At 35.4% G+C, this 23714-nt stretch overlaps 3 protein-coding genes across 4 annotated transcripts; all 3 read left to right on the forward strand.

The window, feature by feature from the left end:
- Positions 1-119: 119 nt before the first annotated feature.
- LOC114728112 (FRIGIDA-like protein 5) lies at positions 120-5985 on the forward strand. Its single transcript, XM_028914952.1, has 4 exons — positions 120-2162; positions 3313-3792; positions 4865-5034; positions 5118-5985. Exons 1-4 carry the CDS (start codon positions 143-145, stop codon positions 5571-5573), a joined length of 3126 nt encoding a protein of 1041 aa, XP_028770785.1. The 5' UTR covers positions 120-142; the 3' UTR covers positions 5574-5985.
- Positions 1961-23530, forward strand: LOC114728083 (protein BONZAI 3). Of its 2 annotated transcripts, XM_028914906.1 has the most exons (17): positions 1961-1971; positions 18034-18201; positions 18946-18993; positions 19576-19724; positions 19837-19885; positions 20494-20550; positions 20634-20813; positions 20913-21047; positions 21181-21242; positions 21375-21471; positions 21569-21683; positions 21772-21848; positions 22091-22228; positions 22513-22677; positions 22770-22883; positions 23028-23124; positions 23361-23530. In XM_028914906.1, the coding sequence occupies exons 2-17, from the start codon at positions 18043-18045 to the stop codon at positions 23483-23485; spliced, it is 1767 nt and encodes a 588-aa protein (XP_028770739.1). In that variant the 5' UTR covers positions 1961-1971; positions 18034-18042; the 3' UTR covers positions 23486-23530. The 2 variants fall into 2 exon arrangements, with proteins under 2 accessions (XP_028770739.1, XP_028770740.1); XM_028914907.1 differs by lacking the exon at positions 1961-1971 and having other exon boundaries at positions 17993-18201.
- LOC114728087 (bifunctional 3-dehydroquinate dehydratase/shikimate dehydrogenase, chloroplastic-like) lies at positions 9493-13549 on the forward strand. Its single transcript, XM_028914914.1, has 11 exons — positions 9493-9580; positions 9774-10006; positions 10096-10201; positions 10291-10509; positions 11618-11964; positions 12068-12131; positions 12229-12334; positions 12442-12585; positions 12692-12840; positions 12959-13121; positions 13224-13549. Exons 1-11 carry the CDS (start codon positions 9563-9565, stop codon positions 13265-13267), a joined length of 1593 nt encoding a protein of 530 aa, XP_028770747.1. The 5' UTR covers positions 9493-9562; the 3' UTR covers positions 13268-13549.
- Positions 23531-23714: the final 184 nt, after the last annotated feature.

Here is a 23714-nt window from a genome sequence, read left to right on the forward strand (position 1 = left end):
ATCGTAAGTCTCCAAGCTTCGGCGCATACCTCTCTTTCTGCTTTTCAACTTTGAGATTTTAGGGTTTCAAGTCTGAACGAGGAACTACGTTGTTTCTACTTGTGCAATGGAAGAAATTGCATCGAATCTGCGAGTGGCTGGGATGAAACTAGATAACTTGGGAAGAGCATACGAGCAGTTACAATCCCAAGCTTCCTCTTTCCTTTTGTTCTCTCTCCAGTGGAAGGATTTGCAGGAACATTTTGATTCCCTCAGTAAAACGATTGGAGATCGCTTGGAAAGTCTTAATGTCCGTGAAAAAGAGGTTGAGTTGAAGGAGAATGAGTTGAGTGTGATCCAGAAGTGCTTGGATGAGTGCTCCCAACTGGTTCACGAGAAAGAGGAAAGATTGCATCTTGTCCAGAAGTCTTTAGATGAATGTAACGAGCAAGTTGACTCACAAGGCAAGAAACTGGAAGAAATCAATAGCTTGAGTCAACAAGCTTCCAACGATTTGGAATTGAAGAAGAAACATCTTGCTTCTCTCGATGGCTTGATTCAAGATCATATTGAAGAGCTTGAAAAGAAGGAAAAGGACTGGAAGGCAATACGGAAATCAATCGCCGAATCCTCTGGTCAACTTGAGGCGAGAGTGAAAGAACTTGACTCAATTGAAAAATCATTAGGTGAGTACACGATAAAAGTAAAAGCAAAAGAGAAGAGATTGCTCTTGATGGAGAAAGATATTGAAGAGCGATCCAAAGAGCTTGAGAAGAAGGAAAAAGACCTTAGCCATGTTCAACGACAATGGAGATTATGTTGCCAAGATATTGAATTGAAAGAGAGAGAATACCGTGCCATTGAAAGAAGTATTGAAGGACGTAGCAAGGAGTTGCACGTAGGGGGAGAAGAGCTGAAATCTATCCAGAAATTGATAAACGACCGTGAGAAGCAGCTGCAGTCGAAAGAGGAAGAGTCTAATAGGGATCTCAAAATGATCACAGATTTGATCATTGAACGTGAAGAAGTGCTGAGGTCAATACAGAGGAACATTGGAGAATGTAACAGGGATCTTGGAAAAAAGGAAGAACAACTTATTACATTGAAAGGACATATCAGTTTAAAAGATGCTGAATTTCAGGCATTTTTGAAGAAATATAAAAACGATTATGAAAAGAGGGAGGGGGAACTCAAGTCTATCCAAAAGAAAATTACTCGATGTGATGAGGAGCTCAATACAAAGGAGAAAGCACTTGATTCAATACAGAAGTCAATTTCTGAACTTGCTAGGGAACTAGAATCAAAAGGGAAAGACTATGATGACCTTGTAGCAAAAGAGGAAGAACTCAAGTCTTTGCAGAACAGAATTGATCATCAGGTTGAAGAGCTGGAAAAAAACAAGAAAGATTTAGATTTCATCAAACATAAGACAAAGGAAGGGTTCATGGAACTTGAAATAAAACAGAAACAATGTGAAGAACGAGTGAAGAACCTTGAGTCAAAAGAGAATCAATTTGATGGACGAGTGAAGAAGCTAGAGTTGAAAGAGAAACAGTTTGAAGAACGAGTGAAGGAGTTTGAGTCCAAAGAAAAGCAAGTTGAATTATTAAGAAAATTATTTGAAGACGAAAAAGCGTTGATAGAGAAGGGCAATATCTTCCAGCCACGTGTAAAGACAGAGGAACTGGATTTTGTAAATACCACTAGTTTAAAGAATAGCAGGAGTTTGCAAGCGCTCTTTAACGATCTCTTGAAAAATTATGAGTTGGTGTGCCGTGAAGTATCAAATTCTCTCCAAGCATCAGTGGACCCTGCTAAATTGGTGCTAGATTCAATGCAGGGTTTTTATCCTTCAAATTCGAGCCAAGAGGACATTGCGTATGATGCAAATATTATAAGGAGGAGCTGTATTCTTTTGCTAGACGAATTGAAGAAATCTTCACCGGTAATTAGTTCTCATGTGAAAGAAGAATCAATGAAGTTGGCAATTGAGTGGAAGGAGAATTTGTCTGTAAGTAATAAGGATTGTTTGGAGGTCCTGGGGTTTCTGAAGCTTGTGGCTACATATGAACTAGGCTCATCCTTTGATGCAACTGAACTTCATACACTTCTAGATATTATTTCCCAGCATTGTCAGACTTCTGAATTACGACAATCCCTAGGTATTTTCAAGATGGTACCTGGTAAACATGTACTTCCTTTTCTAGCTCAGCCGGATCAAGTTTTAATAAACTGTTTTTTCCTAAGTGCATGTGGTCACCCTGAGGCTTCTCTTACATATGATGCATATGTAATAATCTCCCTAGGCAGTTTAATGCTGCATATCTTTATCAATTTTAATATAATGGTTTCCATCAATTTCTTTAATTATCCTTTTTTTGAAAAAAATTTACAAGTGGCTTTTCCATTGTGAGAATCCTACAAAAAGAAGTTTGAAATTACCAAGGTCCAAATAAGAAATTTTTACGAAAATGAAATGTTATTTGCAAATCCGTTATTGTCAAAACCTATTAAAATGTTCTTACTAAGCCTTATTTGGGATTTAGTAATTTCAAACCTCTTTTTGTGGAAATCTCTCTTTTCCATTTGGGCTGGCTGAGGGGAAAAAGTGACATGAGTTTACTTTCTTTTTTCTTTTTTTGGGTCAAATGGATCATGGTTATACTTCTGCCTTTGCAAAGACATGTAGAAGCCCTAAAATCCCAAAGTCCTTTTTAGCATTCCTTAGCAAATGAGAATATATTACGGTACCACAAGCAATATAGTTATTTAGTGTCATATAATATTTGGAGTCTCCGAATAATCAGCAAAATTTCTTCTCGGGAGTTTATGTATATTCTACATTCTACATCAAGAAGATAAAAGAAAAATTTTATTCCTTCACTGCTGTTCCCTTCAATCTTTTTACTACGTATGGATATGTTTATCATAGATGCTGTGTCCTTCTGTTTATGAAATAAAGGAATCACCTCTAGAAGCTTTTAATGCAGAACACATTTTCATTATCTTCCAGAGATGACCAGCCTACCTTTTTTCATTGTTTTTTTTTTTAAAAAAAAAATTGCCTGCCCTGTTCTGAAGGCATTCTTATGTCTACCATGCATCCCTTTTCTCCTTGCATCCTCTCAGTGATCTCATGATTTTGTGATTTAGTTATGATCATTTTGTAAGTATTAATGCAAAAAGGCCATGTGAGCTATTCAACTTTGAGATATTTGGCATTCGGTGGCACCTGCATCATCTGAACACATGACTTCTTGATTTTTTATGCTTTGAAAAACGTGAGGAGCTTAAAGCTCTTGCAGCTAATTTTGTGGTTAAATTTGTGTGCAGATAATCAGCTTGGTGCTACCCGAGGTGGAAGAAATTTGCATTTGACTGTAAATCAACAAGCAAATGCAAACGGGTTGATGGGGAGTGACATTTTAGTTGATCCCCAAACATTGGATCCAGCAAAACTTGTTTTAAATATGATAGGGAACCCTATTGTTCCTCAAAGTACAAAGGAAGAGAAAAGTGCTATCACTGCTGGAAGCCACACATTTTTGCTAAAGTGGCTTATGAGAATCTCGCCAGATATTGAACCGCGAGTAAGAGAAGAAGCAAGGAAGCTAGCACATGAGTTGAAGGCTGAGATGAGAGAAGGTACCGAAAATTCTCTGGAGGTTCTGGGATTTCTACTGCTTTTGTCCATTTATGGCTTAGCATCTTCATTTGATGAAGATGAAATTTTAAAGCTCTTAGAGATTGTTGCTCACCACGAAGAAGCTGTACAGCTGTTCCAGACACTTGGTTTTGCCACTAAAGCTTCCGGTATGCTCTCTGAAAATTTTGTCTCCATCAGATTCAGATCCACAAATCTTGTTACTTTCTTCTCCTCTCCTTCACCGGATTTATATCTTTCCACTCTTGAACGTCCTTCTTTCTTATTCTACATTGTGCTTTCTGATTCAAACTAGCTGCTGTTGACATGTGGTGGTCCCACTGCCCTGCAAAATTTTATTAGACCGAATAATATTTCAAACTGAGAGCTACTATTTTACCCTATTTTATTAAATATAGAAGGATGGGCTGGTCTTCTCATGTGTTTCATTTCTCGGGTTTAGGCCTTTAAGTTAAATGCATGACATGAGTAAGTTGCCAAAGACTTGTACATTTCACAACGCAAATGACTCTAAGAGAGTTCCCCTTTTGGCACCTCACAAAAGGCAGTGCCTCTGTGAAAGGCGTTGTACTTGTTTGGTTAATCTCCCTTAAAATTCAGATTATCCCAATTTGTGCAAAAATCTAAAATTAGTCGATATTTTACGTTACATGAAGATCTGAATCCTACCCAAATGCCTTCCTCACCCCTTACTCCCAAGGCCTCATGCCTCCTTCGCAACAAAAAAATTGCACTACTAGAAAGATGTTTTTCTTGTCATATGAAAAACACAACTATGCACCCCCCTCCCCGGGGGCTGTTATTGCTTTTCTTTTTTTATTTGTTTTGACTCTATAATCTGTTGTGGTGGACGTGGCGTGTATCATGTGATAATTATATTGCTGTACTGACCTGACATCTGTTTTATCCTGCTTGTCCCCCATTCAGCTTCAATGAAGAAAGTAACATTCTTGCCCTGCTCCTTGCGGGTTCAGGCCTCATCCCTTTGTGCTTCCCTTTCATGCATTTTCTAACTGTCTTTAAATGTTAGTTTTTCTCTTCTTCCCTTCCCAACGAGGAATATGGAAATTTTAGTCCCTTTTAATTGTGTTGATAACTTGAACTGATTTTCTGGCAGTGGTCCCATGTCATAATTTGCTTTAGTTTTTACACCATCTGTGTTAAATTGATATCCCGGAGTACTTTTATCCAATTTGATAGATGAAATCTTGTCTTGTCAAGATTTTGTTTTTAATCTTATCAAGAAGCAGAAGCCTGCCGAAGCTGTTAGATTTATATGGGCATATGAGTTGGCTGACAAGATCCCACCTGTTGATCTCTTGAGAGAATATGTGCAGAATGCAAAAATGGTTTCCAAGAGACGTTGCAAGAAAAGCTCATTTCAAACCAAGGTTATTCTGTCCTATTTAGTTTTCATCAAATTATCAATTTCATGTAAATTCTCATGCGTGACACGTTTAATGTGAACTCTCAGGATAAGGCTAGAGATGAAGAATTAGCTTGTCTGCAATCTGTCCTAAAGTGCATTTCGGACAACAATCTTGAATGTCAGAATCTGGTTAAGGAGATTCATAACCGCATTGCTGAGCTGAGAAGGCTGAAAGAAAACACGTTTGGTACTACACCAGGGCCTTCTTCTAAAGTTGAAGTGCGACAGCCGGGACAAAAGAAACGTATTAATGAGGGATCTACCAAGAAACATCAAGTACAACCTTGCAATAATAACAACAACAAACGTCCTCGAACTGCTATAAGACCCCCTGTAGCACCGGTATCCACTCCTATATATCATCAACCTATGTTCTGGCTCCACCGTGAAGGAGTAATCTTACCTGGCGGAATGCCTGCACTTGCTGGTCCGCCCACTAACAACTCTGGTGTTGGTACTCCTATGGGTGCAGGACAGTATGGAAATCGCGGAAGAAACTAGTCGTGTCACTCCTAGCTATACCCCTTCTAGGTGATCCAGATATGGACGTTGTAAATTAATGCCATGCTATACGGTCACGACAAGGTTCGGACTTGGAACTCAGCTCCTTGACTTTTAAGTCAAGTCTTGAATTTGCGTTGCTGCCGTTATTAGTTATGTCTTTTGATTACAATGGAGAACGTTGATGTTCTCCTGACTTCTACTATGCGCCTGAACCCGCAAGGAGCAGGGCAAGAATGCCTCGTGTGGCCATATCAATTGTCCTGTGAGTAAATGGTAGTTGATTTTCTAATCATTCGTCTTAAAAGGTCGTAGTTTTTGTCAGCTGTGTTGCAAAATTAACTGGTAGTTGACGTTGACAAGGTTTTACTAATACTGATGACTCTTGAAGATGTATTCCATTTCCACAAGATAAATCTACCTACTGAAGATAATGTGATGCTTAATTTATACAGATTTCAGCATGCTTTCGTTGTTAACGCCTGAAAATTCAATCCATTTTTTCTTTCAAACATTATATGAAAGCATACCTTTTGCACGTAGTATAAAACATAAACTGCTCTATTTACGATTTAAAAATATTTTTTCTAATTTTATAGTATATATTCATATATTAATGGTTGTTTAGGGAATGTCTACGTCACCATAATTTTGTCTATCAATATACACGAGAAACAAATGATGCAACTGAATTGTTTCAACCAAAGATTTGATCAAGATTCGTCTCTATGAACACGTAAAACACGCGACGAGATTGAATTGCTTCAACTAAAAATATTTGCTTGAGATTTCTTGTCTGTGAAAAACAAGCGCAAAAAAAAAATAAAAAAATAAACACTTGAACTACGACGACATAGTCGGTGGTTTTGAGAGCTAAAAGACTAATAGAGATGGAAAAAGATGTTTGAGACGCAAGAGAAAAATTTAGTCCGAGTTATCATTTTATGCGAAGCTTCTTTTTTTTTTTTTTGGGGGCCATATTATGCGAAGCTCAGCAACTACTCATACATGAGCTAACTTTATAAACAGACAAATGGAGCGGTTACTGTATACTACTATGATAACAAGAACATAAATTAGAGGATGCGGCTATGGAACATAATATTGAGAACAAAAATTAGAAGATTTTATCTAGAAGCCATTATTTCATCACAAGAGGCCTAGGGTGACTTCACCGTTAAGAAGTTCTTTTTTTTTTTTTGGGCCAAACTGTCAAGAAGTTGAATATATAAGAATTCAGTCATTTAAAATATAATTTTCAAGTCAAAAGTTTAGCTTTTAAAAAACTTCTTGTCATTAATTTTAATTTTATCAAAAGATTCATTAAATTAAGAAAATTAATTTCAATAACCCTGAAAAATTTTAGAAAATTATTCTGGAAAAAACATAATATTTGGTCCCTATAGTTATGGTCATGACTCATGAGTCAGGGTCATTCCAAATTTTTATTAATGATTATTCTTTAAAAATTAAAATTGTGATCAACTTTAGTTAAGATCTTTAGAAGTGACGCGTCGTTACTGCATAAATGATTTGTCGTTTATGTAATAGTGATGTTTGATAATAATAGATATTTTGACCAAAGTCAACTCCACTCCAAAATTGATTATTTTATTAAAAAAACTATTGGAATATTAATTATGTAATTAAGTTGATGCAAATCGGGAATTAAAAACTATCCTTTTCCTAAGAAAACGTGAAGTTAGATTTATTTAACGTGTAAGAAGAATTAGGGAACAGAATTATTGAGGTCGTTGGACTTCGGAAACTCCCCCCCCCCCAAAAGAATCATGCGTGTATATATCTTATCATTAACTGAAACCTTAAGTGGACATTTTTAGTTTTTTGTGACCAGTTTTTTGAATAAACTGCAATAAATATATTATTTTTATAATGAAGTATTATAATATCGGATATTTTTGGATTTCGTTGTGTTCTAACGATGTTGTTGCTCTATCCAAGCGTCGAGGTCAGAGGAGGGATACGGTTTCCAGTTCACAAAATTTAATGAGTTTTAAGTGATGGACCCCACAACTAACTTTACCTTACCCACCTTCCCTCCATTTTTGGCTGTTCAGTTTGATTAGTAACTGACCCAATTAATGTGTGGCCGTTTTACCCCATTAGCAGTAGGGGTGTTCACGGGACGGATCGGGACCGGGATCGAATTGTTCCGGTTCCGTCCCGGTAAATAGTAACGGGACAAATTTTCTGTCTCGTGTTCCGGCCCGTCCCGGTTTGTCCCGTCCCGTCCCAATAAGACCGGGACCGGGATGGGCCGGGGATGGGCCGGCCTTGAACACCCCTAATTAGCAGGTCGAAGCTTCATTTTTTCCCCCGCATGCTTTTAACCTTCTCTTTTGTTTTTTCCTACTAATATTGTTTCATTTCAAATTCTCAATCTTCCTCATTATTCAAACGGAACCTTAATGACCAGCCCCATGCCATATCAGCATGTGCACTGCCTTTTTGAGTTTTGACGTTAGCATGTGAGAGAGGGGTCAACATATGTTGGATTTCAAGAGTTATGATATTTCTTTTCAATATCATATTTTTGTAGCTACGATAGAATAAGTATTAAATATATAACGTTATATTTTGAAATAATTGTTAATAAATACTCCATCCGTTCTTTATTATAAGAGACATTTGATGCTTATGGCATGTTCCTATATATAAGAGACACTTACAAGTTGTCTCTACTTTTTTGTGTTGATTTACTATTTTACCCATATTTATTATCTCCAACTCACACTCTCTCTCCCTCCCACTTCTCTTTCTTTTAATAATTTAATTGTTCTCTCTCATGCTCTCTCTCCTTATTAATGAGGGTATTTTTAGAAAAAAAATTATACTTTTTACACATTAATTATTCTTAACTAATTTTAACTGTTTTTTTGACAAACGTACTTCGGTTATTTGTCACTTATAATAAGGAACGGAGGGAGTATTATTCAATACTTTTTTAAAAAAAACTAACAAATATATTAAAATAGAATTTTTTTATATTTATTCATTGTCATATCATAACCAAACATCATACTCCTACAGTCCTAAATGTAAGACCCTTATACAAGAGTGTATATAAGGGTCTTACATTTAGGACCGGAGGAGTATTGCACAGGCCTAAAAAGAACATCACATTACTTTAAAATATATATATATACACACACACACACAAACCCACACACGCATCACAGTACATTATATATATATATATATATATATATATATCATCAAGCACTGAACAAACACCCAGCAAGTCCACCTGAACCAAACAATCAAGGCTTCACCAGACATCCACACTACTTAACATTCTCATACCTTCTGTTTGTCACTGGCTCAACCTTACCAAGCCCATTTTCTCTCTCTCACTTTTTTTTCTTATTTATTCTCAGTTCAAATGAAAACCTATAATAATCTCTCCCTTCTTTTTATTCTGCAGATTTTCATCTGATGCCCCTCTAATTGTCGACTTCTTTGCCTTTTCCCCGACAAAATCTACCTAATTATATGTTCTGGATGCGGTCGTAGATGTTTGCTCTCAATTTAAATTAAGACACACACACACACACACAAGCAGGCCACCTAACCTTCTTGTATATGAATATATGATTGAGACGTACATGTCCGCTTGTGAATATATATAATATGACGTAAGTTGTTGTAATGGATGAGATATTATAAAGGTGAGTGTCCCTTGTGGTGTTGCTATGTTAATCAATGGAGGAATGAATGAGTATAAAGACCACAGGAAGATATACATAATGCAGTGAGGGTCTAGCGTAGATGCAGGCCAACGGCTATTCTCTGGAGAGGCTGTTAGATGGAATATTAATAGCCATCAAAGCCAACGTACTTTCTAAGACATTGCAGTAAGCAAGATACAAATATACACATCAAAGTGTTTTTGTATTTAGGGAGTCCTCATCACTTGAATCCTTTTCGACATTTTGCATCGCCATATTCATCCAACACTTCCGGCCACCATGGGAAGAAGCCTTTCGGTACCTCTCTCTCTCTCTCTCTGCTTTGGGTTAGCAAAGATGTGATGTCCTGCAAATAACCCCAGTCCTAGATATAAAACTTATTTTATAATGTAATTTACACTATAAAATGGTCTTATATTTAGAACCGGAAAAGTGTTTTAGACGTGTCGAGGGTAGAAAAGTTGGTAACATGTGTATGTGTTATTAACAGTTGGCTGCTTCGGATGTTCAAATTGGGGGTGAAGTGAGCAGGAATTCGACGTTAGTATGTGCTCCCATAGTGAGCGACTCAGTCGATGAAATGCTGATTCAGATGGGAAAGGCCGAAGAACTCGGCGCTGATCTTGTGGAGCTCCGTTTAGATTTCTTGAACAACTTCAATCCTCCACACCATCTCCAAACTCTGATCAAACACTGTCCGTTGCCCACTCTCGTCACTTACAGGTATTGCCAATGATCACCTTCCTTCGCTTCCGTTAAATTCTGAATACCATGCTGTATTGTCCTATAGTGTAGCTCATCATTTTTTTCAGACCCACATGGGAAGGAGGAAGGTATAACGGTGATGAAAGCCAGCGACAAGCTGCTCTGCGTTTAGCAGTTGAATTGAGATCGGAGTTCGTTGACGTTGAGCTTAAGGTTATTGAAAGTTACCCACTAGCTAGTTTTGATTTTGAGTTGAAGCAGCATTTAAACGTGGCACTGATTATTATTTGGTGCGTTTGAAGGTAGCTCATGAGTTTCTCAATTCCATCGGAGAAAAGAAGCCCGAGAACGTTAAGATTATTGTTTCCTCACACAACTACGAGAACACACCGTCCGTGGAGGAATTGGGCAATCTGGTCGCAAGAATACAGGCTTCTGGGTGTGATGTGGTGAAAATTGCAACAACCGCCTTGGACATCGTAGACAATGCTCGTATTTTCCAAGTACTTGCCCAATCTCAGGTACGTAGCAACATCCTTCAAAAATTTAGACCCGAAAAAACAAATCGAATTTGTCAGGCCGGTCCGTTTAAACCTGTTTATATCAAGGGTCAGGCTTATATTTTAAAACCTTAAAAAGAAAGTTGGGTTTAAAAAGATCAGTCTTGTAGAGCTGAAAAATAAACGGTTTCATCCATTTAAGCCCGCCAACATTTTTTTAAAAAATTTCTATATTTTTTTAAAATTTAGGAAAGAAAATCCTAACATTTTACACATAGCATTCACAAAAAAAAAAAAACCATAGTTGTTGGAAAAAATACCCAAAAAATGTGAAAATTGAAAATTTTAAAATTAGTTATATGCACAAAAATGTATTGTTATTTATAAGTTGTCAAAATATGTTAAAATACTGCATGTGTAATTTTAGGGTCTTTATTTGTCATTCTCTCATATTTTTTATACTTGAAATAGAATTGGTTAAATAGTCTTTTGAATTAAAATAAAGATCTATACCATTTTTATAGTTAGAAACAAATTTAGAACTAGGGATGATGAACTCTTTTCCTTTTTGTCAGTAGGTCAAATGTTTATTCTTTTTGTATACTATATTTGTTAGTTAAAATTTTTTGTTAATTATTTATAATTAAACTAGATCATCTGCATTGTAATTATTTACTGAACTTAATGTTTATTTAGTTGTTTATGTCTGTCTTCTATGTAGTTTACTTATTCGATAGACTCTATTACACTGTGATAGATGTTTAGACATAATGATATTTATGTTTATAACTTATTTTGATTTATATTTATACTTTTTATTAGTAATTTTATTGTTTCATTTTTATTATGTTGATAAAATATGCAAAAAAATTCTAAAAATCACATTTTAGTTAAACAGGCCAAAAACCTGCAACCTGACCATAACCCGTCATCTCACAGCCTGAGCTTGGAAAAATAATTCATTTCTAAGACTCGGGTTTAAACGAATCGGCCCATTTAAACCCGAGTCTTTGACGGGCCGGCTTGTTTTTCCAGTACGGCTTCAAATCTTTCAACTTTAATCATTGGCTTAATGCCAGTTGAATAGCATAAAACTTAATGGGTTATATACGTACATACATATACGTAGGTATCCATGATAGGGATTGCGATGGGGGAGAAGGGTCTCATGTCAAGGATTCTGTCGGCAAAGTTCGGAGGATTTCTGACATTTGGTTCGGTTGAGAGTGGAGCCGAATCGGCCCCTGGACAGCCAACTGTCAAAGACTTGTTGGAGCTGTATAACTTCAGAAACATTGGAGCTGACACTAAAGTGCATGGTGTTATTGGAAACCCCATCGGTCACAGCAAAAGTCCTCATATTTATAATCCAGCTTTCAAGTCAGTCGGATTTAATGGCATTTACTTGCCTTTGTTGGTCGACAGCGTCTCCAATTTCCTCAACGCTTACTCTTCCCCTGATTTTGTCGGATACAGGTATGGCCATAATAGTGCATCATCTTACAGTCTTCCATTTGTGGTTATAATAAATATGAAGTCCATCTTGTCTTGCTCATTTTTCTTCACACATATACAACAGTTACACGATCCCCCACAAGGTGGATGGACTCAGATGCTGTGATGAGGTCGACCCTGTTGCCAAGGTAACTTTGATCCCAAGGCCTCTTTCTTAATTATTCTTATTATCCTTCCTGTAGAGTTGGTAACTCAAACTAATCTGTCTCGCCAACTCTCTTGCAGGCAATAGGGGCTATTAGTTGTATGATCAAGAAGCCAGACGGGAAACTAATGGGTTACAATGTTGACTATGTTGGAGCCATTACAGCTATCGAAGAAGGGCTGCGAGGTTTATGCGCGCGCGCGCACACACACAGCGCTCATTCACGAGTTTGATGACATGTATAGTATATCTGAGCGTTGTTTGGATTTACAAGGTTTGAATATAATTTGCAGAATTAAACGGCTGGTCAGGGAGAAGTGGGTCGCCTTTAGCTGGGAAACTGTTCGTGGTCATGGGAGCCGGCGGGGCAGGAAAGGCACTGGCTTATGGTGCAAAAGAAAAGGGAGCTAGAGTGGTTGTGGCCAATCGTAATTATGGTCAGAGACTTTTGCTGCTTCATATATATAATCCATACTCATTGAGCTCCAACTCTTTACTTACGTGTTTGATGAAGCAGAGCCTGATTTGCTTTCAACTCTACAGAGAAAGCCAGGGAACTTGCACGTAATGTTGGGGGAGATGCTGTTCGTCTTTCGGATCTCAAGGATTTCCACCCTGAAGAAGCCATGATTCTGGCAAATACTACATCTGTGGGAATGAAACCCAACATCCATCTCACACCCATACCAAAGGTTTTATATTTTGCTTCATATATATGTGTGTGTGTGTAAATAAATAATTAATTAATTCACAATATAATTGGTTCTTATATTATCTAAGTTGAATCAAGACTTGTACTGGACTTGTCAGGAAGCCCTGAAACACTACTCGCTGGTGTTTGATGCCATTTACACACCCAAACTGACCAGACTCCTTCGAGAATCTCAAGAAACCGGAGCTGCCATCGTCTACGGTACAGAAATGTTCATCAACCAAGCATTCGTCCAGTTCCAGAACTTCACCGGTTTACCAGGTACGCAAAAGTCAGTTACTTCTGTTATACTTCTACCGTCATCTTGTCGGACTCCATGTCTATAGAATTTCCTTGTTTAATTTTGTGGTGTTACTGTGACAGCACCAAAGCAATTCATTAGGGATTTGCTGGAAAGGAATACATGAGAAACGCATCTTTGGTCCTATTTATTAAAGCATTTCCCAAAATTTTCACATTTACTTGATCTTCTGTCGAAAATCTGCACAAGTTACCTAATGGCCCAAACATTATGTCCGTGCTTATTAGGCTTCATGTCGGAAATTACTAAACAAACAACAATTTGGATGCTTACATTGCATTCGCATTCTCCGCTCTCTTGAAAATTTCTTCAGTTCTTGCTTCCGCCTCTCTCTCATGTCTTTTGCTACATTTCTCTCGTAAATGGCATCTGTCTTTCCTCCTTCTTACACCGCGTGAGCATTATATCGATGGGTTTCTTTCTTTGTTTTATCATATCAGACAGCGTATAACATTTGAATTTGAGCACCACATACAAAATTTAAATGTATGTAGTTACATAGAGTCTTCTGTGTTAAACCCCTGCCTTGTAAATAGTATTTTTTAATTTATAAATAGCACTGATTTTTTTTTATAAATATACAGTGTTAAATATATAGATGATTTTCTTTTTTTTCATAGGAAATTTAAGATGTGAACTGGCGAAACAAGTGCCAAGAAATCCATGAAGAATATTAGTCGATTATTTCCCGCACAAGCCCAGACTTTGAACGAGCTTAGTTTTTTGGCCTAAAAACAACAAAAAAATGAGCTCAATGTGATTCTCAATTCACGTCACTCATACTGCATCATGCAACCCGCAATCTGTGACATAAATTTTGATATTTGAAATTTTGGAAAATTTATAATTAATAAGAAAAAGAAAGCAATGAAAAAAATTATTTTAAAAGTTTGAGCAATGCTAAATTATTTATTTTTTTAAAACTAGAAATATTTCTATATAAATATTTTAATTTTAAGAAATTTTGCAAAGCACTGAATTTTATGTTTTCTTTTTCAATTTGTTTTTGGTTTCTTTTTTCTGTTTTTGAGTATAGACGGAGACGGACATCTTGGAAGTTGGAACCGGTCCAAATGAGGCTCACCTGGTGCGTTTCATTGCAAGTTTGCGAGTTTTTCATGGCTTCGCTAGTCGTTTGACCCGAAAAACCTTTTGACCAGCGATCACAGTCAGGGTGAGGAATTCTTCGAAAAAAAATAAATAACAGTAAATGGTTGGTTGGAAAAAAATATTTTTAATTTTTTATGTCGTGCTTCCATCAATCAATTTATAATTGACCGATTAAAATTAAAGGTCAATATTATTTTTAATTGTTGAAATCTAACTTCATTTTTATTTTGATTCTTAAAATTTGAAAACAGTAGTTTTGATTGTTAGAATCTTATTTTAAGACAAAAATTTTTTAGGTCAATCAAAATAAGGTCAAATTTTATAAACAAGAACTACATTAGTTTCAAATTTTAAGGAGTGAAATAAAAAATGAGATCAAATGTTGAGGATTAAAAATAATATTTACTTTAAAATTAAATAGTCTAAATTTTCTATCGGATAAATAATAGCACTGCTTAATCCGCGTTTGCTGTCCTGCATATTATATAATTAAGGGAGTAATAATTTGCCATTCTATGCTGCATAACCGCCATGATGAGTCTATTTTACAATGACCCCCATCAATGATTTACTCGCATTTGGTGCAGCAAAACATATCACGAGAAAACATTACCAATAAACTTCAGTCTTTGTACATGAAAAAAAAAATGGTTCAAAGTCAGACCAATAAATTCACGTTTGCATGGGTTTTTATAAAGCTAGCGAAGCCGAGTCAGAGACTCGGAATTACGAAATTACCCGTATAAAGTAACTGATAGATGGGCGAGCAATTTTAAAGGACGACTCAAGGTCATTATCATGATTCACGGGTCGTTTTCTTCTAACAACTAACGCTAAGCGGCTGAGCCCATTCCTCGTACTAGCTTATCATTTCGGGAGTGTTTGGATGAAGCCAAACCATGATTTGCAGAATAGCTTCTGGAGAATAGATTCTGGAGAGAATAGATTTTGAAAGAATAGCTTTTTTGAAAAAGTGATTCTGATAAAGTGGGAGTATTTGGATAGTTGTTGTCAGAAGTGTTTTTTTATATGTGAAAATTACTAAAAAGGACATAAGTTTAAATGATAATTACATATAAGATATATTTCATAATATATGTTTATTTGAAGTAAATAAATAATATTAATACAAAAATTAATACATATATATATATTAATAAAATAAATAAATATGTTTTTTTGCAAAATGATTTAATAAAAATTAAATATGTATATATATTAATAAATAATATATATTAATAAAATAATTAAAATTAAAACGTATATATATATTAACAAAATAAGTAAATATGTTTTTTTGTAAAATATATTATTTAACCTCACCCTCACAGACTCGGTCACTCCCCTCCCCTGATTGACGATCAGATTCCTGGGCCCACCAACAATCAATTATTTGAAGCAAGCAGAAGCAGCCCTCCGTCTCATTATCCGAAACCAAGGTTTTGAGGGACAAAACCATGGTTTCCCTCAAAACCATGGTTTCAGTTTTTTGAGGGGTGTTTGGCAAATTTTTTTCCAAACCATGATTTGGGAGGAGAGCCAAACACCCCCTTCAGCGCCATTGAGAATACATCAATCGCTTTGAAAAAGGCATGTTCATTCTCAAATACTATTTCTCGCAGCATAAAATCATTTTTAAAAAGCTAGTTCAAGCACTCCCTAATATTATTCCCAAGTTCCTACCTACTTCCATTATCATTCTTCATAAGCAATCGTTCGAAATCACTAAAGTTCGTTTTCTCACAGAAAAATGAAGATTTTTTTATCAGAGACGTAGGGTGTGTTTGGATGAAACCAAACCGTGGTTTGGAAAAGTGATTCTGAAGAATAGATTCTGGGGAGAATAGATTCTGTGAAGAATAGATTTTGTAAAAAAGTGATTCTGAGAAGTGAGAGTGTTTGGATAGTTGTTATCAGAAGCACTTTTTATATATACAAATTACTAAAAAAAGACATAAGTTAATATGATAATTACAGAAAAAATAGATTTTATGATATATTTTAATTTGAAGGAATAAAATTGTTAATAATATATTTTTTACCAACATAATTAATAATACATAAGATAATATAATTAATAAATAATTAATGTGTATATATATTTATAAAATATAAGATTAAATATGTTTATCAAAAAATATGTTTATAAAAAAAATAACAAGATACATATCATATAGGCTCTCACACTCTCCCTTTTTTCTTCAAAAGCAAAAAAATTTTGCTTTTTCCAAAACCATGGTTTTGGTTTTTAGAGGGGGTGTTTGAGTGATTGACACCCCAAACCATGGTTTGGGGTGTCACCCAAATACACCCGTAATTACGATCACGTATAGTAATGCGGATGTGGATGAGCATTTGAAATTTTCGCATAAACGCGCGCGTTGAATGCGGGATTGTAATTCAAACCATCCTGAAGGAATAAAAATATCAAAAAATTGATATAATTTTTATCCTTTAAGATTGTCCTTATTTTAACTTTGGCCCATCAAATTATAAACCAGATATTTGAGTCTCTCAAAATGTACAATGGTCCTGATTTTATTAAATTATAAGAACTATTATTTTAAATAAAAAAATTTAAAGAAAAAAAACTTACTGTTTAAAACTTAAAGGATCAAAAATAAAATAAAAGTAAACTTAAAGAATAAAAATTATATTAACCTAATACTACCGTTACGGTATTTTTATAATATATAGTTAGTTAGTCAATGGGCTATTCTCAGCAGCCTGAAGAAGAAAGGGCTTTTCCTTACGGTACAGATCCTAAAGCCGGAAGTTTTAATTGCGATTTATTACTATAAAATAGAAATGGAATAATAAAAGTAAATGGCGTGCCGACCACAGCATACCAACCTCGTTTCCCCTGTTTTGACGTTCCACAAATTTCACGACTAATCATATCTTAAAAGAGATAGAGGAGGAAACTATACATTTAAACAACAACAACAATAATGATAAATAATCAGAAGAAACAACAACTTTAAGAAAAAATCATATTAAAGATGCCTATATTTTTTTCAATTTTCAGTTTAGTACTTACGTTTTTTTTTCTTAATTAAATCCTTAATTTTACTTTCTCAATATTTTTAACATGCATATAGAGATTAAAAATGTCAATAAAACAAAGTTATAAAAATTAATATTACAAAAAAAATTAAAAATTAAAATTCAATTAAAAATATAAAATTAAATAATTTAATTTAAAAATATATATAAATATTAAATTAAAAATTAAAAAAAAGTATAGTTACCGATGATTTTCCTTCACTTTATAAAAGGAAAAAGGTCTTCATTAAAAAGCAGATATCATTTTTTTCCTTATTTACGTAATGTTATAATAATAATTTTATAAAATACTCATGTAAAATTTGAATGAATGATCGAAAGGTAAACATAAGATTATGAAAAGAAAAGGAGAAAAAGAGATTATGGGGTATTTGGATGAGTTATAAATGCTTTTTAAAAATAGTTTTTGACAAATTGAGATAAACTTCTTCAAATATTTATTTTATAAATTGTGAAATTACTTCTGTAATTATGGTTTTGATTCGATTTAAATACTTCTCATCTCTCCTTATCTCTCTTTCTGCTCAAGTCATTAGTAGTGGCGGGCCGAAAGGAATTAGTAAAACCCCGCCTCCTGCTTCGAGGTTACCTCTCATTTTCTTCATACTTCTCTACCAACCGCCTTTTGGAATTATATAAGATCAAGGGGATCGGATGGAGAGAATATATGTTTCTGTTAGGGTTTAAGGAGGAAAGCAAAATCGAATGGGAAGCTGCGTCTCGGATTTGAAGGGAGGGAAGGAAGCAGTGGGAGGGGTCCGCCATCCCCCTGCCCCAGGCCCCACGCCTCCTCCCGCCCACAACGACGCCGTCGATTTCTTTTACAGGTCTCGTGGATTTCAACCTCTCTTCACTCAAATCGAGGTATCTTTAATTTCGCTTTCATGATTCTCTCCCCTTGCCTATCTTTCCTTTGGATTATTTGCTTTTCCGTCGACAATCCTCTTTGTGTCGTTATGTTCTTCCTGCCAAATCCAACTTATTGTCGTGTCATTATCAAGGGGCCTAATATTATATGCGGTATTGTACGGCGGAAATCACAACGTGCCGAAACACGCTAGCATCTTCTACTTGGAATCAAAAGTTCCTGTGCCAGCCAACTCCTATTCCCTCACAAGACAAGTCATTCACTAGGCGGAACTCAGAACTCGGAACTTGCGATCCAATTCGAATTACCATGGCTGGAAATATCTGCCATTCACACCATATACAATTAGATTCTTAAAATTGATCTCCGTCTGATGTTCATGGAGAGGAAATTTTTCTTCACAAAGATCAAAATATATATTATTCATTATACTTAATTACTTATTCGATTAATAGTAAACAACTGAAGCAAATAATTAGAGAGTATTCCCTTTGAACTTATACACCATCTCGTAAAGAAAGTGCTTGATTTTTCTCACACTGTTTGTTTTAAGATCTAATTTGCCAAAATTTTCAACTTCTTACCCCGTTACTTAAATAATGTTTTCTCAGATTTACGAGTAGAAACCCCCCCCCCCCAAAAAAAACGAAAAAAAGAAGAAGCCAAATATGTGCACTTGTTTGCCTTGTAACTTTGTAGAGCTGGGCGAGTATTAATGGTTTTCCAACCTTGTGTTACAGCTATCTCTATCCGCAAACGACTTACGTGACCGGGACTTTGCATCAAAGGTATTGCTCTCAAGGTTGCATGTGCTGTGTGCATGAAAGGATATTGGATCGCATGTCACTTGCTTGTTCTTGTCGATTAGGCCTATCTTAACACAGTCTATCTGGAATACAAAATAAGTTACTCAGATTTTCATAAAACTTTATCGAAATCATGTATATTTTTTCATTTTTAAGATATATACTCTTCCAGCCCTTAATATAAGACCTATTTAATTAATTTGATTACATTAAGGAAGATAAGTTAATTAGTTCTAACAAATATGATATGTTTATTCTAAAACACTATAATCATCTTTCTTAATATCTTCTTCTCTTCACTTACTTGATTATGGTTGAGGGAGTATCTATAAGGACAATTTAAGAAAAATTAATAAATATAAGAAATAGGTTTTATATTTAGGACTAAAACTAAGTTAACAATTAGATTCTATATTAAGAACCGGAGGAGTACTTTATTATTGCTATGATCAACAACACATAAAAATACAGTCTCTCTATTTCTTATTTTAAAAAAGGTGCATATAATTTTAGTAAATATCATCGAACATTTATTGTTTCACTAATTTGTTTATTTCTTTTTAGAGTGATCCCATGGTAGTGGCGTCTTTAAAGAAACAAGATGGAAAACTTGAAGAATTGGGTCGCACGGAAGTCATAATGAACTCTTTGAATCCTAAGTGGATCGAGAAAATCAGTGTTGCGTTTCAGTTCGAGATTGTGCAATCACTAGTGTAAGCTATATCCTTGGTGTTTCCTTGCCAGTATGTAGATATATAGCGTGTGTTCACTAAATGCTTGTGGTGAACCTCCTTTTTAATATGATTTTCTCTATTTTGCCTGCAGGTTTCATGTGTATGACATTGATACCAAGTACCATAACGTCCCCACTAAGGTTTGCAGTAAAACTTCTTTTTCACAATCCTTTTATATAACTGAAGCACGGGTTCTTTCTCTGATATATTGCTGTCCAACCAGGATTTTACAGTGATTTCAATTAAATAAACGTAAGTTGTAAGCCTTATAACTCGTAGGTCCGATCAGGAAGGAAAGTCTTAAGCTGTCGGGTGTATGATACATTCACATTAGAAGTTCTTAGCTACTACATAAGTACATACTGAAATCGCATAATCTCTATATCATACATTACTTACGGTTTAACAGGTACGTAGCTAATATTGTATCCACTTTCAAAGAGATGAAATCGACCAGAAAGAACGTTTTTGTTTACTTAGTGCCATGTTGCCAATGGGCCGTAGTTTACAATTTAGCCTTCAATGCATTGATGTACCTTCATGCCTTCCTTGTGTACTTTTGAATTGCTTAAATTACCGTGTTCAATGGTCTTATCGGGTGAATATGTTTTATTCACTTCCAATGATTAACTAATAACTAGTTGTTGGACAAATTGCATTTTATCCTCTGAATTAAATCCGATCATAGTTAGTGCATAAATTAAACTTCAAAACCTATAGAACATTGGGTTTTTTTTTCCCCTTGCAGACACTAAATTTAAAGGATCAAGATTTTCTTGGCATGGCAAGTTGCGCTTTATCTGAGGTAAGTTCTCTGGCATAGGATCGAGACGTTTCTTTTTCGGCAGTATAGCCATATTAAAGTCTCCTTTCTTCTCTCTTTGGCAGATAGTGACTAAACAAAGCCGTAGCTTAACCCTGAGGCTCCAAAACAAAAGCGGGCATGACGGTAGAAGAAACCTTGGGACACTTACTATTCATGCTGAGGAGACTTTTAATTCAAGGACTTGTGTTGAGATCTCATTCCGTTGTTCTCGCTTGGATAACAAAGACATCTTTTCTAAAAGTGTATGTAAATTCCTGTCCCTCTTATTTATGTTTTACCATCTAGTTTAACGTGCTTCTGCTTTTGCTATTTAAGATTTTTCATCTCAATTTTCCTTACAGGATCCTTTCTTAAGAATATCAAAACTTGATGAGGGCGGAGGCTCTATTCCAATTTGCAAAACTGAAGTCATCAACAACGATTTAAATCCAATATGGAAACCAGTTTGCCTTGGGCTTCAGCAGTTTGGAAGTAAAGTAAGTTTGTCGTTTTAATTATGGCCTGAAATTTGATGATAAATGATGTTTTACCATTACCACATATTTTACATTACTTATAGTGGGAGTTCCGAGATATTTATTTTGCTTTTGGTCTATGTTCTGTGCGTAGGATAACCCGTTACTTATCGAGTGTTTTGATTTCAATAGCAGTGGCGATCATGTACTTATCGGGTAACTAAACCTATTGAATGATTGATTTCCTTACGATAATACTTTTTTCTCCTTCGCTTCTGTTGGTTATCATTCTCTAGATTCCTGATGAAATAGGTATTAGGTATTAATAGTAAAAAATTTCATGACCAGTAAAATGCAGAAGTCGGTTGCAGACCTTGAAAAGCTCTATAAAGAGAGAACCGGTGAAAATTTTGTTGCACCATCTAAACACAGGACATACGAGAAGGTGCTTGTTAACGCTAGCAACAAAAATATTTCTTATTGTTACTCATCTGCTTAGCCTAACACTTCTAATTAATGCTTATTTACTTTTCTCTATATAGGTTCTGGAGGGGCAGCTGTATGTGGATAAATATTTCGAAAAGGAGCAGTTCAGCTTTATTGATTACATATCTTCTGGATTTGAAATGAATTTTATGGTTGCAGTAGATTTCACGGGTAGGTAAAATTTGCTGCTTTGAAGGATGATCACCGTTCAATTCAATCTTAAAATCGAACTTCCCTGAGTGCTTCAAAATTTGTCCAGCTTCAAATGGAGATCCTCGACGTCCAGATTCCTTGCACTACATAAGTTCACCTAGCCAGTTTAATGCATACCAGAAAGTAAGCAACAAATCTTATTGTTCATTTGTTTAGTCTTAGCTTTCAAATAATTCACTGGCAAAATACAATAAAAAAAAAAAAAACTTTCTACTTGGTATCATTTGCATATTATTATGGGTAATTCATGTGAAGATTAACACAGTGAACTTGTTTTTTGGGCGATAAGACTCAGCATTAAGAAGAATAGAGGAACATAACCTGATGACCAGTAACTTCTCTAATTAATGGAGTAACTTTTGTAGGCTATAATGGAGGTTGGGGAGGTTATTCAGTTCTACGATTCCAATCGACGCTTCCCTGCTTGGGGCTTTGGAGGAAGGACATGTGATGGCACCATTTCCCACTGTTTTAACTTGGATGGCAATTCAGGTGCCTCTGAGGTAAGACGTTTCTTCATTATTCTCCACAAGTATTCTAGAAAATCGTAAGTTATGATGCTCCTCTATTTTGGAGATGATTGAAAATGCAGCAATACAAATTATATAGTTTAAAATACGGCGTAGACAATTTCCAACACTTTGATGGTTCTGCCTTTGTTACCATATTTGCGGTCGCTATTATATGCAGGAATATTCTACTTCCATAATATCTGCTTTGAAATTTGCATTCCGATCCTTCTATTGTACACCGCTCTTTTATCAGGATTTGGTTCCCATTTCTTTAGGTTGAAGAAGTTGAAGGCATAATGGCCGCTTATTCAAGAGCTTTACACAATGTCAATCTAGCAGGACCCACTCTATTTGGCCCCGTTATAAACATGGCTGCGCAAATAGCTGCTCATTCCCTTTCGCATAATAGCTCCAAGTACTATGTATTGCTTATCATCACGGTGAGAACTCAAGATCTTGGGCACGTTGTTTTGTTCTGCATGTACCTGTTAGACGGAATGAATAACCCAACGAGATGTTATCCTTTCCTTAGGATGGTGTTGTTACAGACCTTCAAGAGACAGTCAATGCTCTGGTCAAAGCTTCTGACCTGCCGTTGTCGGTTCTCATAGTTGGAGTTGGAGCAGCTGATTTCACGAGCATGGAGGCAAGACTAGTTTCAGTCCTTTCCCCCCTCCCCCCCCCAAAAAAAAAAATCCTGTAGTCATTCACAGGGAATTCCTTCTATTATTGCTATCATTAATTTTCGTAATAAAAAGTTGACTCAACTAAGAAGTGCATTCCTTGGCAGGTTTTGGATGCTGATAATGGACGTAGGTTAGAAAGTTCTTCCGGTCGTATTGCTACAAGGGATATAGTGCAGTTTGTTCCAATGCGAGAAGTGCACAGTGAGTACCAAGTAGCAATTTTCTTGAATTATTTTCCCCCTATTATTGTGTCGGGGATATATATAATGTGCCATCATAGTAAATTGAAATTCATTTTTCTTTTTGGTATTTTGTGTTTATTTTTCTTTAAATTAATAAAAATAAAGAATAAATTAAAAAGTCCAAACTCGTAATATGAGGTGATCTCATTTCCAGCAGAGAGTGGGGAACGTTTCATTGTTTAATATTTTGTTCAGGGGGAGAGATCTCGGTTGTACAAGCTCTTCTGGAAGAACTGCCACAACAATTTTTGACTTTCGTGAGAAGCAGGGACATCCAGCCCATCAAGCCACGTCTCTCTCATCCACCCACTAGTCAATAGAGTTCACCTTTGACATCAACCCGTGCAACAAAAAGGATTTCTTTTTTTAATGTTTGTAAATGATATTTGTTTATTTTTTTAATTAAAATAGAAATTTGAATTGTAAATGTAAGTTTGATATTTCGTAGTAAAATATTTCCGGTTCCTGTGGTTTGTTTTTTCGGAACACGATCGAAAATGATAAAATAATTCAGAATTATTATTAATATAATAAATATAAAATTAAACA

This window comes from Neltuma alba, unplaced genomic scaffold (assembly GCF_004799145.2).
Source record: "Neltuma alba isolate B1F8T4 unplaced genomic scaffold, ASM479914v2 tig00012520_pilon, whole genome shotgun sequence".
In the NCBI taxonomy this organism is placed as follows: Eukaryota; Viridiplantae; Streptophyta; class Magnoliopsida; order Fabales; family Fabaceae; genus Neltuma; species Neltuma alba.

Bases quoted from the DNA above. Each gene is read 5' to 3' on its own strand.
- LOC114728112 (XM_028914952.1), top strand. From the start codon at position 143: ATGAAACTAGATAACTTGGGAAGAGCATACGAGCAGTTACAATCCCAA. The intron at 2,163-3,312 runs GTAAACATGTAC...ATTTGTGTGCAG, and splicing joins TATTTTCAAGATGGTACCTG to ATAATCAGCTTGGTGCTACC. The intron at 5,035-5,117 runs GTTATTCTGTCC...GTGAACTCTCAG, and splicing joins AAAGCTCATTTCAAACCAAG to GATAAGGCTAGAGATGAAGA.
- LOC114728087 (XM_028914914.1), top strand. The intron at 12,586-12,691 runs GTCAGAGACTTT...TCAACTCTACAG, and splicing joins TGTGGCCAATCGTAATTATG to AGAAAGCCAGGGAACTTGCA. The intron at 13,122-13,223 runs GTACGCAAAAGT...TTACTGTGACAG, and splicing joins GAACTTCACCGGTTTACCAG to CACCAAAGCAATTCATTAGG.
- LOC114728083 (XM_028914906.1), top strand. From the start codon at position 18,043: ATGGGAAGCTGCGTCTCGGATTTGAAGGGAGGGAAGGAAGCAGTGGGA. The intron at 18,202-18,945 runs GTATCTTTAATT...CTTGTGTTACAG, and splicing joins CTCTCTTCACTCAAATCGAG to CTATCTCTATCCGCAAACGA. The intron at 21,684-21,771 runs GTAGGTAAAATT...AAATTTGTCCAG, and splicing joins GGTTGCAGTAGATTTCACGG to CTTCAAATGGAGATCCTCGA.